This window comes from Uloborus diversus, chromosome 5, assembly GCF_026930045.1.
Source record: "Uloborus diversus isolate 005 chromosome 5, Udiv.v.3.1, whole genome shotgun sequence".
Taxonomy (NCBI): Eukaryota; Metazoa; Arthropoda; class Arachnida; order Araneae; family Uloboridae; genus Uloborus; species Uloborus diversus.
Genome location: NC_072735.1, coordinates 72872730 through 72891381, shown reverse-complemented (window position 1 = coordinate 72891381; position 18652 = coordinate 72872730). Strand labels below are relative to the sequence as shown.

The 18652-nt window shown below is 34.7% G+C and overlaps 1 protein-coding gene across 1 annotated transcript in view; it reads left to right on the top strand.

Moving 5' to 3' along the window:
• The first annotated feature begins 325 nt into the window (after positions 1-325).
• LOC129222693 (cytochrome P450 4V2-like) overlaps positions 326-18652 on the top strand; it is a 108244-nt gene continuing 89917 nt past the window's right edge. Inside the window, exons 1-3 of the mRNA XM_054857225.1 lie at positions 326-412; positions 6571-6769; positions 14040-14152. Coding sequence (XP_054713200.1) covers positions 410-412; positions 6571-6769; positions 14040-14152 — 315 coding nt within the window. The 5' untranslated portion in view covers positions 326-409. The remainder of the gene's footprint in view (positions 413-6570; positions 6770-14039; positions 14153-18652) is intronic.

The following is an 18652-nucleotide window of genomic DNA, read 5'->3' as shown; positions in this document are numbered from 1 at the left end:
GATCGCATGAAACTTGTAGTTGTATTTGAGCTAGGTGAATTCCAAATTAAATCGTAGTGGAATTATCCGCAATCAATCGATGTAAATTGTTTTAATCATACGCCAAAAAAATAAATAAATAAATAAACTTTGAGCAAAATACTACTCATTCGTTTTAAAGTATAATGTCGGGTGAGCAAGATAAAAAGTATGCAACGAGAAGGTCAAAAACTCGTGTATTTTCGCAATTAAATTATAACGATTCTTCACAATAGCCAATGAATAAACAAACTCTCCTCACATCGGAACTAAGCATTTGCATCGTCTGCTCCTCCGATGCACTGAGCATGCGCTCATCGATCCAAAACCTAAGCCTCCTCGGCTTCTTCCGGCAGGAACAAAAACAGTTTCTCTGGAAGAAGACGACGCCATGGTGAGTTCTCGAAAATTCATTTTTTATCTCTCGTTAAAAATATTTTCTGAAAACTTAGACGATATTTACACTTTAATGCGAAGTGTAGTGAAGTGCAGCCTGCCGGAAGTCGGTCGTGGTTGTCAATGAAAGCATGTGAAGTGGGATTCGTCACTCTGAGTTTGTTTCTGCGCACTTTCTCGTTCGCAGCAAAATCGCTGTTCTAAACATTCGAATTTGCCCGTTTTTACTAAATATCAATCTGCTGTGTACTGAAAAGTATCAAAAGCAATCATTTTTCTATTTCGATAAATGAAAGTGGCTTACTCCATTCCTTGATCGAAATACAATGTTCTAGTACTGATCTTTTTTTTTTTTCTTCTTCTTCTTCTTAATGTTACTCATATCGTTGCATTTCAAATAAAGAAAAAAATGTTGTTAACTTTATTTCGCACGTAACAAAAGTAACGGTGTTTCCTTCCGCTGTTGCGAGTTGCTTTGTCATGCTTTTATTTTGCCACAATGATGACAGGCACTTAGAGTCCTCTCTCCTCGGGGAATCATGTCATGATTTTGTAATCTTTTCTTCTTAACTGCGAAATTACAAAAAAAATTTTAAACAACAATTTATTTAACGCATAAAATGCAATAATCAAAATATCCATTGATTAAATTGTAATCGGATTTTCATGAGTCGATTAAGTTTCTAAGATTACCTATTCCAAATACAGCATTTAAAACTCAGTCGTTTATTTCCTTGGCAATACTAAATGTACCTTTTGACACTTTAAAGCAAGTAAATAGGTTTTAATAAAATGAATGCTTGTGCATCTGCTGAATCATTTTCCTAAAAACATAACACAATACATGACTCTGAGTTGGTAAACAATAACCTTCAAATCAATTTAAAAGCAAATTAACGACCAAATATAAATATTAGTTCAACTAAAACTCTATGCCTTGACTTTTACTCTTTTTTTTTTTCTCTCTACTTTTTTGGTTGAGCAACAGATTATACGATGACGTGATTGATCTTTTTTCCCCACTTTATTTTTCCCACTTCACCTGTATCTTTTTGTAGTATTTATTTTACCCACAAAAAATCTTGAGAACACTGAGTAAAAGGTAACTCCTAATCGAAGGACAACCCAAAGTACTACTTGACCCTTTTAAAAGGCCAGAAGGAAAGTTTCAAAAGCAACTGAAAAGTTTTTTCCTTTTCCACCGCCTCTCTTTTTTTTTTTTTTTTTTTTTTAATCTTTAGTTTCTTTACAAATTTTCTGTATCAGAAAAGCAATAAACGTAGAAAAAAAAATTGTTTCTAACTAAAACAAAATATTAGTGGCGCATAAAAAATTCATATTAACATTTAGTCTTGTTCAACTACTTCATGGTTAAAATATTGAGTAGAAATAATTCATTTTTCTTGAACTGGGAGGAAAATTGATAATGTAATTCAAGATTAACTTATTTTAATTCTATATTTTGATAATAAATGAAATAGTTTCTTTTTGGACATTTGTCAACATGGAATACATACTTCACTCAAAATTACGTCCCGGGATTGAGATTTCGTTCTTTTGTGACTTATAAGTGTTTCAATATTTTTGACAGTTTGAAGCTGTTTTAACGTATGCTACTTTAAATAAGTTTAGTTTATTTCTCAGTTATTTGTATTTTTTGAAAAAAAATTGAATTTTATAAGATGGAGTGGTTAGGCTAACGCCTGGTCACAGGGAGAGAATGAAAATTTCTCTCTGTTATTTGCCAACAAACCTTCAAATCCTCATTTTTCGCCTTCAAAACTCCATTTTCCTTTCCAAGGCGTTTAAATGAATTATTTAGAATTTGTTTTTCAGTTTCATTTTTTCTCCTTTCCAATAAAAAGACTTATCAGTTTTTTTAAGTTACGGTTTTTAACAGTACCTTCTGTATTTTTTATCAGTTGCGCACATTTTTTACGAAATTTATTTATTGATGAATGTTTCATATTTTATAATATAGGGAACACCTGTGAACAATTTTTTTCATTTTTTTATTTTTCCAAAAGTATTATCAATTTCTCAACTAAAATTGTGCTTATTAATGAACCGTCTTTTCTTTGTGTCGTGGATTTTTTTTAAAGTTTTTAAAAACTATTTCTTTACTTCATGGTATTTTTAAAAACTCAATTATTCACATATGGGGGCACGTATCAACACGATTAAAAAATGTAGGACAAGCATCATATTTTGAAGAAAAAATATTTAATATGAAACATATACGAATCTACCAATTACATAGAAGGGTTTTGTAACCAATACTGCGTCAGTTTAAATTGTGCAGTAATTTTTCAAAGGGATAATATTTTTTCCCGAATATATAACTGCTCACTTTCAAGTCTTAAAGTCTCGTAGTTTGTTCTGTTCAGTGAAAAGATTTCCAAATAGGTTTCCAAATGGAGATTCTTATTCATACATGATAGAGTTCTGTGTCTTGAAACTTTATCTGTGACCAACATTTTGCATGACAAAAAATATAAAAACACTTCCATGGCATGGAGACAGTCCAGATATGAGCCCAGTACAGAATATTTAAACCATTGTAAAGGAAAAAAATAAAGAAATAGAACTTCACAAACAAGAATTGTCTGACAGAAAGACTCATTCAAATTTGGCACCACGACAAAGAAATACAAATTAATTGTAAAAAAAACTTATTTAAAAAAATGCGAAGACGGATCAAATCTTTGATAAAAAGTAAGAGGATGCCCCCTTAGTATTAAATGTACCAATATTTTTTAAATAAAGTATTATTTCTTTGATATAACAAGATTTTACTTTTAATTTCACAATTATTCAAATAACTTTCACACTTCTGTAGATGCTGTGATCACAAGTGCCCCATCATCTACCTTAGATAACAAACTCGCAAAAAGAGAAATATTAATTTTATTTAAAAAATTTAACATTTAAATAAATTTACTTGAATATTCATCTAACGGTTTTCAATATTTAAGTTTAGTTTGTTGAAAATATGTTTTCACAAGAAAAAGACTGAAAAGGTATGTACAGAACCTGCTCAAACAGAGAAGTTTCCACCACAGAAACGTAAATTGTCTCATTACTCTGAAAGTTCGGCAGAGCGGTAGGGCCGGTATTGCCATTATTCGAGAATTTTCAAGATTTCTTGATTGATGATTTTAGTAAAACATGCCTTGTTCACCGATGTCCCATTCACATGTGCGCCCTTTTCCCCTACCTTAAAGAATATATTGCAATTCATTAGAGAAAAAGGTGTAAGGTGGATGCCACCTCTACTACTCTCTAAGGAGGTGTGAGTCCATTAGAGGAAAAGGTGGGGGCACCATCTTTTATTTTTGACATAAAATTACTTTCAAGACAAAAAATTCTAGATTTTTGTCTTTCATTAACAACTATAACTAGTATCCTAATGCGATAAGGTAAAGCAATGATTAATATCAATGAGTTCATTTCAAAAACATCGATTAACAAAAAGCTTTTGAAACAGCCTCAGAAAAATAGGGAGTAAGTATGGGCACTCTTAAAATCACCAAAAATATTTGAAAAACTGGATAAAACTATGCAAAATGGTAAAGAATTCATTTATAACAGGAGAAAAAAATATTTACAGAAATCGCAGACATAACAGCCTCTATACATTCTAAGCGTACTCACATTTGGCACACAACACATTTTACTCACACCTCTCCCCGAATGCCTTCAGAGAACTTTCCATCACGGAAGATATAAGTTGCAGCACTTGGGAAATGTTTTTTGTTGCTTAAAAAAAGAATTTATGATTATAGGCTCTCTTTACGTAGGGGCCTATATTTACACCAACTACACTTACGAAAGATGCCCTCTATCACATGTAACGTAAAAGCGTGCGTGACTAAAGGTGTGCTTCATAAAGTAGCTTAAGATCGCCGCTTTCCGGATAACACTATGAAAATGTTTTTAACTAAACATGAGAACATGGAAAGAAAAAGATTTCACATATTTCTTAAAAGTTCGCAGTCTAGAAAAACACCAATTTGCAAAATAACTCACGCTGCATGCTGCATCCATTCTACTTGAAAGAATGTTTCCAACTGCTCTATGCTATCTTATATTAATAAATGGAACCACACACAGTGATCGCCGACAGTCTTCAGTACCTCCCCTACCCACTAGGGAAGGGTGTCCATATTTACACTTGTACCCATTTTTATACCTTTTCCTCTACTGATATTTAGTATGAATAAAAAAAGTGAAAAAATGAAATTCATACAAAATTATAACCTTTAGATTAGTTGATAGTCAACTAGCTGCAAACGTTAATTCCGAATCCTAAAATTTGTCAGAAACAAGTTCTCCCCCCCCCCCACCTTTTTTTCCTCTTAAAATTGCTTTCGGGTTGGATGTTGAAAAATGAAGTTGCAACTCAACCCTGTGCCAATATACCAATAGCTTGGTTATAACATCAGGAGACTGCAGCTTTGTCTTACTATGGACTCATCAGTCTGGAATAGTATAATAAACGAGCTGGAGGCAGATGTCATCTCACTGAAGCTAAGAGTGCCAACAAACCAGTATCTAAAATACAATTAGAGCACCAGCGAGGGTCCGCAGCAATGGTATGGCTCAACTCGTCGATTGAAGGCACTCTCAGCTTCGATGAGATGACATCTGCCTTCAACTCGGTTACTAACTATTACACAATGATTAAAACAAAACAAGAACGAAACTTCAGTCTCGGAATGTCATTACCTTGACTAACTGGGAGCAAAGGCAATCGGGATAAACAAAATCCTATATAATCCGGGAAATTTCGGTAATAAATAAAAAAAATTCGTAAGTAAGCAGACTTATCTGTTGTTGCAGCAAAAACGATGCTTTGTAACAAAATTACAGAGGATTGTTACTCGCCAAACACATCATTTATAGTTCAGCTGCAGTGGTGTCCGACTGACACACCAAGTACGCCATGTTGTTCATTAGACTACTATAATTTATTGCGCGACCTATGCAGGAGTTGTATACTGCCGTGTCCAGGTAAACAGCAGTATCTGCAGCAATGAGTTTTCGAGACATTTGAAGAAACATTTAGGATTTAATACTGACAATAGGGAAACGTAGGACGTAGACGTTTTTTCGCGCTTTTTTTCAGCAGAAACCAAATAAGCAAACTTGTACAATAAAGCTAAAGTGAAATAGATCTCGAAAATGCAAAAAAAAAAAAAAAAATGAAAAATACAAAATTTGGAGTTACTGCTCTTTACTGGCCCGCGACAGTATATTTCATCAAAAAAAAGTGCGAATGTTTCGCGTATTTGTTGATCTTTTCTTGCTATTGTAATTCCGAATTATTATTCAGGTAAATGTGACTGTTTTTCCTTAACTCAACAAATTTGATCGTGTTAAACTCGAAATCCGGATAAATGGAGGCCGCATAAACGAGGTTCTACTGTAGCTCTTCCTTAGCTTTGGCTTAAGGACTGTAACTTACTGTTTATAACTTAACCTTCCTTGTACACTGACTGACCAATGAACTAGAAATCCAAGATCAATATTTCATTGTACCACCTTTTGCACGGATAACTGCTCTGATTCGTTTGGGCATCGAGTCGACAAACTTCTTGGAGTGCATTTGCATTTAGAGAATACCATGCATTGGCTAAGCAGCTTTTTAGATCTTGTAAATTAGATGGAGGAGAAGAGTGCAGTTGAATGCATCTTTCCATCATAACCCACACGTTTTTTATGGGGTTAAGAGACGGGCTGTGCGGTGGCCAGGGAAGGTGTTGAAAGTCAGACTGTTATTCAGCAAACCAATTTTCAACACTTCTGACACGATGTATTGTCGAATTATCCGTCGCCATCAGAATAAAAATGCAACATTGCAGGGTGCCCTTGTATATCTGTCAGTATATCCACCTAGGCAAATATATGGCGTGACTGTTTGTTTACCCTCGAGGAATACCAGGACACTACTTCCATGCCAGCAGAACATGCTCAATATCATGATACTTTTCCCACACCCTTGCACAGTGCATGCATTCCATCGCACTCAAAGATTTCTAATTCATTGACCAATGAGTATATGTCTCAAACTCAGAGAACCACTTATGCTGAAAAAGTGTACACGAAGCATACCATGAAAGTTAATTAAAATACACTCTATTATTTTTAACACAGGTGATCGATGTGCTGAGCTGCCTGTGGACTTCTTGTGGTCTTGCTTTGATCATAGTCATTCTGTCGGCTATAATCTATTTGAAAGGCAGTCGGCAGTCATCACTTCTGCCTACTGTGACGGGGAGTCAGTTACTGTACTACTGCATCATTTTACGCTCAGCGTACAAGAAAAGAAAGGACAATATACATCCCTTATGCAGTGAGTGCCACCAATTCTATCTGCTCTTAAACAACTTATAGCACAATGTTTTCTTAGAATTTATATGTCATAATTATTTAGTTTTTAAATTATGATGATATTTTTTAAACTAAAACAGGGTATCTAATTAACTCACTTGGAAAAACCAAGGATATTTTTTAGACACCAGGAAAACTTTAAATTTCGAAAAATTCATTCATTTCAAAAGTTTTCATTTCTGGAAAAACACAGTGTAACCCCGATTTAACGATTGTCAAGGGGCTGGAAAAAGCTATCGTTAAATCAAAAATATCGCTAAATCGAGAAGCATAAACATTCAAAGTCGTCAAACTGGAACATTGAAATGTATCATTAAATTGAGGAAATCGTTAAATCTAAGTTATACCGTAATAGATTTTTTTCTGGTTAAAAGTATCTCATCAAAAACAACCCTGTTGTAAAAATTTCCCCGCCAGGAAAACTTTACCGCACAAAAAAGAAGGCCGTCACATCCTAAACACAAAACCCCTCAGCCTTAAAAAGTTATGGTGTCTAGTTTGCCCGCCAAGTATCTGCCAAACTATCATCCTCCCTCTTCTCCTCTTTCATCGTACCTACTTCCATTAGAACCTCCTCCTACATTCAACTCCTCAGAAATATGAATAGATCCTTTAAATTGTTTACCCTGTTTGGCTGGAAACTTTTCAAAATGAAGTGGTTGCTTGGTGAGCAAAAAGCTTCCCGCCAAACAAGATAAACACAATTTAAAGGATCTATTCATATTTCTGAGGAGTTGAAGGTGGGAGGAGGTTCTCATTGAAGTAGGTGTGATGAAAGAGGAGAAGAAGGAGGATGATAGTTTGGCAGATACTTGGCGGGCAAACTAGACATCATAACTTTTTAAGGCTGAGGGTTTTTGGGTTTAGGTTGTGAAGGCCTTCTTTTTTGTGCGGAAAAGTTAAAGGTTTTCTTGGTGAGAATTTGAGGTCAGAAAATTTTCAACTGAAACAACGCTGTTTTGTGTTTTTAAGGAACAACACTGGCAAGCTAATTTTACGTCAAGTTATTTTCTGACCATTAAGATTCTATGTTCGTTTTGCGAGAATTGAGTCGTTTAACTTTTATTTCAATCCTTGTATCCTCTCTGTTGCAAAGAAAACTTTTTGGATAATAAAATACGATATTTTAAATTATGTTGTTTTCAAGTATTTTACAACTTTGCAATAAATTCTATCACAGTTTCTTCATTTGACGGATTATTCAGCACTTTCATGAAGGGTTTTTTTTTAATGTTTTACAACTTGCGGGCTATTTTAATATAGCTTTTCACTTTTTATTTAATGACTTTTTTTTTAAATCGTGGATTATTTTACGTTTTATGGGATAATTTTAATTGTTTAGAGATTTATCTTTTCTCTTGATGGAGGTCTTTGTCTTGTCTAATACCTAGTTTTGTAAAAAAGTTTATTAAAAAGACGAAATAACGCATGTTATCACCAAGCAAAAAAAAAAACTATGCCATTAAATATTTTAAATTTGAATGTGTCAGAAGATCTATACAACTGTACTCGACGTCAAACCGCAGATATCCTGAATTTTCCACAGCGACTGCGCATGAAATGCGCGAACTAAGCTCATTAAAAGTTTTGCTTAAATTAATTGAAAAACTTTTGTCTGTTAACAAATTACTGCAAAGCACGGATATCCACACTATTTTCAATTCATAATGTGTTATGTTTGTGAAAAATGCATTAATTTCGAAAATAAGCAAAACAATAAAAAGTGATATGTTCCGCTTTCAATTAAAAAGTTATATGTGTCGTCATATTCATGTGGGTATAGTTTCATATAATATGTTGAGCAAAATATTCTAATCGTTTAACCCCAGTTTCGCGCCGACATTTAAAATTTCTTACCCCCTTAAATATATCAAAACTGAAAAACAGGGGGAAGGAAATTTCGCATCGGCAAAACCTGGGGGGGGGACAGCATTCTAATCTCATTCATTAATTTGTTTATCTGCTTAAATATAAACAAACAACATGGAATCTTAAAGCAGAAAGCCCAATGAGCTTAGTCCGCGCGCATGCGCAGTCCGCTGTGGCAAATTTGTGCTCTTCGCGATTTAACGTCTAGTTGCAACTGTTGGATATGTTTTAGTCTTGACTGAATTTCATTTCCTAAGACAACTTTTGAATAACTGTTAGATCTGTTCTAACCTTGCAATTGCAGTCAGAGATTAACAAACTCTATGAGCTGAGAGCAAGTACTACATAAGAATTAAGGGGAAATTATTGATTTTCAAAGTTTAATTACTCCTTACCATGATGTCCCTGGGGATTGACTTTTTGTATATGTAGTCAGTGGCCTCATAAGAATATGTATACAAAAAATCATTACCGTAGCCTCCTGGGGGCTGTGACAGAACCCCAGAAAGGAACAATTTGGGGAGTAAAAACGAGAGGGGAGGGGGGAGGGGGTCAAATGGCACAAAAGGCACATCAGTAGGGCACAAGGAATGTGTGTGCGAAATTTCAGCTTGATTTCTCTTTTCGTGTGGGCTGTAGCCGTGTCAAAGAAAGTAAAAACTTTTTTAAACAGCGATTTTCTAACTTAAATTCCTCCTCCCCCTGATGGTCCAGGGTATTGTATTTTTTTTACGTCGTCAGGGCTACTAGAGATTGAGTATACCAAAAATCAACTCCGGGGGTCTTCATGGGGCTGAGATACAGAGGGGTGAAAAACCCCGAAACCCCCCAACTTGTTCTGTCACGTTAACTGTTCTTGGTCGCGTTTATTTTCTTCCGGCTTCCTTGGCGGTGGATTTGCTTTTGTTGGCTGCTGACGTTTGGTTTCCTTGGCGACCGGGACGCACCCGCGTCCCGTGATAACAATAAAAAAATGTTATGTTTACGTCTTTTTAACTAGAGTATTTTTGAAAACCTTTTTCTTATTTCCTTTTACGAAGTAAAAGAAGTATTGTATTCGCGAAAAAAATTTCTCTCAAAAATTGTCCTTAATTTCCATTTTGCTCGCCCCCGAATGAATATTCAATTTTTTTTTTTTAAACCCGACCACACGTGGATATATGCCCAAGAACGTATAAACACCCGAAATATCCATTTTGACGATCCCCAAATTACAACGACTTATCTCGTGACATCTGTATGTAGGTACTATGTATGTGCGTATGTATGTCACATAACTCAAAAACGGTATGTCCTAGAAAGTTGAAATTTGGTACGTAGACTCTGGTGAGGTCTAGTTATGCACCTTCTCTTTTGATTGCCTTCGGATGTTCCAAAGGGGGTCTTTTACGCCTTTTTTGGGGGAAATCATTGTCAATTCCAATGAAAACTCAAGTGGTGTTATAATTTGGAAAACACTTGGTGATATATAGCCAAGCTTTTGATCGCCACGTTTTTTCGCCAACCTGGCGACAAATTTGGCGTTTTTTTTTTTCTTTTTTTTTTTTTTTTTTAAATTTGGTTTCATTTTAGCCACTGTTGGCGAGATATTTAGAGAGATATACATTGAATCACATTAAAATGTCTAATATTGGGAAAATTAATCTGTATGATTTTTTTTTTTTTTTTTTTTTGCTTCAGTCAGCAACAAACTTGCGATAAAAATATTTAGTTTCTTTGCTTACTCTAAGGCACTATTATCATTGAATTAGCGTAAAAGAAAGTCATGTGATGCACACATCAACTCGTTTTTTGAAAATAATATCAGTAACTGATTTATAACTTTAATTTTTTATGTCATGAAAAAATATATATCATAAAAAAATAAACATAGGATTTTTTTTTTTTTTTTTTTTTGTACGCGAAAAAATAGATACGTGTTTAGATAGAAATTTTTGTTGATTTAGTAATATCTATGTGTCTATATATTTGCATTTTTATTGCATTTTCAAAGAAGTTTTTCTTAACTTCCTATTAAGTTATTACAGTTGGCTCTCTGTTTAACGACTTTCAAGGGATCGCAAAAATCGTCCTTAAGTAGAAAGCGTCCTTAAATAGAATGCTTTTAACACTATAGTGGACCATCTGGGACCGTGAAAAGCCGTTAAATAGAGAATGTCGTTAAACAGAGCGTCGTTAAACAGAGAGCCAACTGTATCTGCCTTTAATCTGCTTGTTTTTAAATTATTTTATCTGCGCCAATACTAGCATTGTGATGTTTATGCATAGTATATTTATACGAATACATTAAATGCTACAAATATGAAAAGATAAACGGAAAAAAGTAAAATAGATTAATTTTTAGTGCATAAAACGTAGTACGATAGTAAATGTAAAAGACAAAAAAGACTAATGCTAAATGTTTCATATGCCGCCTGCCTTGTCTAGTGGTCAGAGAAGTCTGACTGCGACAGGAAGGTCTGGGTTTAAATCTCGGCTCGGGCATGGACGTATTTTCTCTCTCCTGTCCTTGTCCTTTCTTTGTGTAAATGTGTTTCTGCTGTGATTGGTTGCCTACCCTATAAACGGGTACTTATGGCATGTGTGTACTGAAAGGTTGGTAGAAGTCGGACTTCACACCAAATTACGGTATAGTTGGAAAAATGAAGCACCCCAAATTGTCAGCCTAGATGACACACGACGACAACAACAAATGTTTAATGCAAAATATAACTATGCTTTGTATCTTTTTAATAATATTTTAAAATGGATATTATAAAGCTAAAAATTTTACGTTGTCGTATATATAGTACTATATAGTCGTATATATATCCTATGTATAGTACTACACTGGTGTGCAAAAATTAAGAACGAAGTCGAAAAATTAGCATATCAACTGAACGAAGAGGCAGAGCGGACAGAAAGACCAATCAGGAGATTATTAAGTAAGGTGATGTACGGTAGCACATGCGCAGATATGCAGGCAGACGTAATGGGGGAGTGTCTGAGTAGTATAAAATATGTGCTCGGTGAAAGATCAGTATTTCTGGCAAAGAGATTGCACGCCGTATAGCAGTTAAAATCACACCGAGTTGCTGCCTCAGCGAGAAATGGCGAATAATCAATCTGTAAGACGACATATGGATGCTTTTACTCGAGGTCGAATCATTGGGAAGTTGGAGGAAGGCCGCAGTGTGACAAGTGTGGCTGCAGAGTTCGGAATTGCTCACAGCATCGTTTCACGACTTTGGAGACAATTTCAAACTACAAAAACAGCTATCCGGGGATTCAGTAGTGGTCGTCCACGAGGAACCACACCCGCAGATGACCGGTATATTTATTGTCTTACAGGCCAGAAGAGCCAGGCGGCAGACAGCGGGAGAAATCGCTAGACACACGACACAGGCGACTGGACGACCGATATCGCGTTTTACCGTGGCCAGAAGACTGCACGGTGGTGGTCTGTTTGCACGACGCCCTATACGGTGTGTACTTCTAACGCCTGCCCATCGGAGAAGGCGTTCTCTGTGGTGCCGGGAACACCGGAATTGGAGAGACAATGAATGGGAACGAGTACTCTTTACTGATGAGAGCAGATTCAGTCTGAGTAGCGATTCTCATCGCATACTCATCTGCAGAGAGCGGGGAAGCCGCAATCATCCCTCGAACATCATTGAAAGGAGGTCGCGGTGTTCTCGTTTGGGGAGGCATCATGCTTGGTAGTCGTACAGACCTTCACATCTTCGACGCAGGTTCAGTCAACGGGACCTGTTATTGTAACGAGATTCTTCTTCCATATGTGCGTCTTTTTAGAGGCGCTATGGGTCCGCAGTTCCTTTTCATGGACGACAATGCACCATGTCATCGCACAGTAGCTGTCGAACAGCTCTTAGAAAGTGAGGATATTGAACGTATGGATTGTTCGGCACGTTCTCCGGATCTCAATCCCATCGAGCATGTATGGTATTTTCTAGGCAGACGCTTGGCAGATCGTACCTTACCACCAGTAACGATTCGGGAGCTTCGATTGGCGTTGCAAGACGAATGGGCAGCAATGCCTCAACAACTCATTGACACCCTCATTCTCAGCATGGGCAGACACTGTGAAACCTGCCTAGCAGTCGGGGGAGATCATATCCCCTACTAAAGACCGGATGTTTCTTGCTGGACACCCAACACAGGGATGTTTCGGCCTTCAGTCGCATTGCGCTCCATGCTACTTTTTCAATAAAGCTTCTTTTTATCCCTCCGATTTCTCTTTTAGTAAGTGTTGCTTACATTACACATGTCCTTACGTATTGGGGATCTTACGTATTAAATGTGTTGATTTGGAAAGCTTTTGTACAAAGTTATATTGAAAAAACCGTCTCTTCCTTAATTTTTGCACACCAGTGTAAGTTATTTTTTAAATTATATAGAAATTTGGAGCAAAGTGAAATAGTGAAGAAAACTTACCTTTTTTAAAATGAAAATAATTGGAATTTTGTATTGAAAACTCCAGTACATAAAGAAAGAACAATGTATTTTCAAATAAAACTTGCATTTAAGCATTATTTTAATTTTTTGGCAGTAATTTTGTACCTTCAAAAAAAAGTTTAATTTTTTTACTATTTTTTATGGAGCAAAGTAAAAAATAAAATATTTTTCTGGTGAGACATTTTCTATTTCATTATTAAAAACATTTTTTGTCAAATAATTGAGTAAATAAAAGAATGCATGAATAACTTATTAACAATAAACAAATAAATTATTTAATTAATCAATTAATGTATGAGATAAAATAAATGAGTGAGTAAAATAGTAAATGAATAGGAAAATAAGTGAATGAAGAAAAAAAATGAATTTTTAAGTGAAGAAATGTAAAGGAATTAAGTAAGAAATGAATGCTCAAGTGATTGAATAAGTAAACGAAATGAAGTATTTCACTTTGTCTCGTCCAATTTGCTCCACTTGCACTTGACTAATTATTATACGAAACATTTAAAATAAAAATAATCCTACTTTTAAATAAATAAATAAATACTGAACTAAATATTAATAGGTCTCAACTAATATTTAAAACAATAATAACAAGAAATTTGTCATTTTAAAATAACAAAAATTACTTTTGGCTTACAACAAAATATTACAATATGAGTATCCATTTTTGAAAATTGCGTATTACATATGCTTTGATTTTCAGAGGAAACTTTTTTCTGACCTAGATTAGACTACATGCGTTACTACAAAGTTAGTATTATTACCTGATAGGTGGCGCTAAAAACAGAGTAAATATTTCACCATTTCATTTTGCCCCGCTGTTTCAGTTTGCCCCACATTCCCCTACTTAAATAATTTGTAAAATATGATACGAATTTTTTTAAACTGAATTTTTATAATTTCAGTAATACTCCAATCAGTGTGTGGCTTGTGTCTAATGTTTGAACGCTATAGAATCTGTCGTATATGGCTCCTTAGCAGGCCTATCGTATTTTTCTATAAGCCAGAAACAATAGAAGTAAGTACAATGTTATTTCTATTTATTCATACATAAGTATATACAAAACATACCATATAAATATTTTACGTTGTATATTATGCTTTTACGAACTCTATAACTCAGGATCGTACGAATTTATGCGAAAACTAGATTTTAGAGTTAGTACAATTTAAAGTGCTGCATTTGCTTCTGAATTAATCTGTAACGAGTTTATAACAAACTAGTTTTTTACCCGCGGCTTCGCGTGCATTGATGTAGATTTTGTAGATCAATTCAAGTTAATGGCCAACACAGGCAGAGGCCAAATAGTTAAGGAAAAAGAACTACATAATATAAATCAGAAAAATGTATAGGATTAGAAAAGAAGTTTGCTTGGGCAAATTCTTTAAAAAAAAATCTACTTGAATAAGGTCAACAGTTTTTTAATGAAGTCAAAATTTCCCTTAAAACCCGATCTTCGTCAGATGGTGCCCGGCACTACGCCGGCTATGCAAATTGTTGTATAACTTTTTGCCGGTGTAAGGAACGGAGATCACGTGACTCATCTTTTCCTGAATAAATGAAGAAGAATACACGTAAAATTGCAAAGGTAACACTCCCAAAATCGTGTCAGTAGTCACTACAAATTCTAATTTCGAATATCAATCCCAAAATGTCCCTTTAGAGTGAGAACATCAAACTTTTAAAATAACCATCAAAAAGAAGTCAACAGTTTCTAAGTCAGTAAATAGCGGCAACGGTCCCGTTCAAAACATGCATAAGATCAGAGTAAAACTTCCGTTAAAATCAGAGTAAGCAGAGCAGTTTTTGAAAATTTCCATTTAAATAAAAGCATACATAAAACTTCACATTAGAGAAAGAAAAACATTCCCTAAAATCTCCATTAGATTACTGACATCTGCTTTTTCAAATAACAATGATCTCTCTCGAAAATTTCCGTCAGAAATAGGAACGAAAATCTTTACCAGAAAAGGTATAATAGCATCAATTAAACACCCTTTAATGAAGTCATTAAAGGGTGTTTAATTGATCACTTCATTAAGAGAAATTTTGACTTCATTGACCTTTTCAAATAACAATGATCTCTCTCGAAAATTTCCGTCAGGAATAGGAACGAAAATCTTTACCAGAAAAGTTCTAATAGCATCAATTAAGCACCCTTTAAAATAAGAACAATGTTCCCTATTGTCGCCATTAGACTACATGCGGAGATTAGTCTCACAATATTAGAGGTGGGCAATGTCGTTCTTTTTAATGATCCGTTCATCAGAGGACCGTTCCTTCTTTTGATCCGTTCATTAAACTCGGTCATTTGAACGACTTCGTTCATTTGAAAAAGTTGCAGGTGACTTCTACACGACGTACTCACATACTACATTCGATATGTTTCAATAAATTAGCAATATTCTTCGATGGAAAGATAGCTAAAATGATCTAAAAGTAAGAAAATATACCTATGAGAAATGAAACAAAAAATTTTATTCGGGTTTAGATGTATAAAGCAATTACAGTTCATTTTTTAAGAAATTTCTCAGTTCCCGAATGATAAGATATGTTTTCCATTCCAAAAATCGCAGGTTCCATTTTAGCATGTCAAAAAATTAAGTAATTAATTTTTTCCAGCTATACTGTATGCATACATAATATAATACTGTATATATACATAAAGTATTACCAATAAACCATACATAATGAAAAAGTTAACAAATAATGTATCTGTAGGTCAGCTGGAGTAATAAGTAACTTAATTTAAAACTAAACTAGTATGTTGTGGCCATCACGAAACTTTCTTCTATATATTTTTTTTTTTTTTCTGATCCCTCCCCATGCTTGATGAGGAAGCAATATTCCCAACAAAAAGAAAATTACACATGCAAAAACTTGACGACCATCCCAATATCTGAGTTATTCGCAACTCCAACAAACTATAGGGGGCACTGAAGTCACTGTCTAATGGCGGACTTAAAAACTAAAACAAACGCACATGGTAACGAAGAAAAAGCTAAAAGTGTTGTGATTTTTGTTCGTACGTATGATTTTTTCGCTTTATTCTTTATAAATTAATTTTCAAAGTCTTGTGGATATTCTGGCCCACGTAGACAGAAATGAGAATTCAAGAAGCATTACTAAACGTCAAAGATTAATGCAAACTACGTAGTTCGTAGTTCTAAGCAGCTATTTCCACGATGTTGAATTCGATATTTATCAATTCTTGATAAAACTAAATAATAATTGTGGCCTGACAAGAATAACAATTAATGCTAGAAAATTCAATATGACATTACAAATTGTTATCGAAAGAAGATGATACTTTTTTGCCTTGCTTGGCTAGCGCTTATTGTTTTCCATTTGTAACTGAGTTATTTCTCACGAATTCCCGAATCGGTTAATTTAAAAATTTTCTGTTTCGATTTTTCTAATTTCTGAGTTACGATTTAATTGTGTCATGTTATGCAAATCATCAACAAAATTCTCACGGATATATGGTGGTAGTTTTCTTTTCAGTTGATTGACCATTATTTCTTTTCACTTATCGAATTCTGTAATCTTACTACCATTTTATTCCACTCATGATAAAAATTAAAAATGGTTTCACTAAAAATGCGAAATCTCGCCAAGGCTACTTTGCTCGCACTATACTAAAACTATAACCCTAAACAAATTTGGCGAAACCTTTCAGCTGAGAATAAAAGGAATAAAGTAAATTCTTTCTCGGTTATTCATTTTGTTCTACGATAATATATTCAAGAAAATATTTTGCATACTGTCCATTCCAACTAAATGCTGCTGTAAAATATGGTAAGTTTAATTAATTTAAGATTAAAAAAAAAAATATTCTTACAAATTCATACAAAACAATAAAAATTTTTACCTTGTATAACGTTATCCAAGTTTGTTAATCCAGAATTTTCGCTTTCTCCAATTATTAAGGAAATAATGAAAACTAACATTATTTTGAGAAGCTCGAGAATACTACTAAGGGACGAATTAATTTCTGTAGCTGAAAGCAAACTAAGACACATCGATTGCGTTAATAAATACTCAGAACAAACTGCCTGTGTTTACGTCAACAGACACACGTGGAACGCAACGTGGCAATGTTTTAGTTTCATTTGCAGTTTTGTAAATCCCCGCAAGGTAGCGTATTCGAGCGCTGTAGTTCCGAATTGCAAAAGCAAAGCAAAGAGCGAAAATTGAAAGATATTTTAAAAGCCTTGCTTGAATTAATTGCAAATATTTTATTTGTTAACAAACATAAGATGGCAACAGTTAGAATTTTAAATCATTGAGATAATATTTCCGATCATTTCCATACAATTAAAATCACGAGAAATACGCTGACGACAATCTATTACGATTTATCTTTCGTATTGTTGCATTAATAAAGCTATTCTTATTCGCAAAAAAAAAAATATCAACCCCTCTTGAAGCGACTGGCGTCAAAATTGAACCGCATCCTGTTTACATATGGATTCACATATATTCCAAATTTCAACCAGAACGTAGCATTACTTCTTGAGATAGGGCACTCACAATGGAAAAAAAGAACGGGTGATTGCGCTACCCCCTTTTTAGCTGTTGACACCAAAATAAAATCAGCTCTTATAGGCACTAAGGGCTACTTGCCGATAAATTTTTCTTTCATTCCGTTCATTATTTCTTGAGATACAGCAATCACAATTGACGACAAAAAAACGTTCTATAGCTCAACCCCCGTTTGAGTTATTGACACCAAAATTGAATCAGCACCTGTTCCTATTAATGGCAACATATGGACCAAATTTTGTTTGATTCCGCCAGTTACTTCCTGAGGAATAGCAAGCACGCGCAACTCAAAAAATGTCCCATTGCTCCATCCCCCCCCCCGCTTGGAGGAATTCGCGCCAAAAACCAATGGGCACAAGTTCACATAGCGGCACGTATGTGTACCAAATTTCGTTTGATTTCATGCGGTAGTTTTTGCTGTAGAGTGGCCACAAAAAACTGGTCACACACAGACGTGACACAAATACACACAGACAGACAGACATTTTCCAAAAATAGTCGAAATGGACTCAGTACACCTCAAAACGTTCGAATCCGTCAAAATTCGAAATTCGAAAATTTGCACGAATCCAATACTTTCTTCTATATATTAGATATAGAAGAAAGTAAAAAGACTCACCTAAATATTAGGGAGTTTTAAAATTATTCCGCAGCACCGATGAGAACACGGAAAAAAATTAAATGGAAAAATAATAAAACAGTAATAAGCTTTAGAAAAATATCTGGATATTGAGGGCAAAATAAGTGACTTAGAAGTCGCCGGCAAGTTAAAGTCAAATCTATAAAGATAGTAGTTGCTAGGGATGTTATTAGAACATTGGTTCACAACCGGTGGTTCGCGACCCCTGGGGGTTCGTGAGGGGGATAAATGGGTTTTGCGAAAATAATATTGTGATGGCGGAATTATAACATGCTTGTTTGATATGACGTCTTGAACTCAAGCGGTGTTTTGTACAACATTTATTCAGTTCT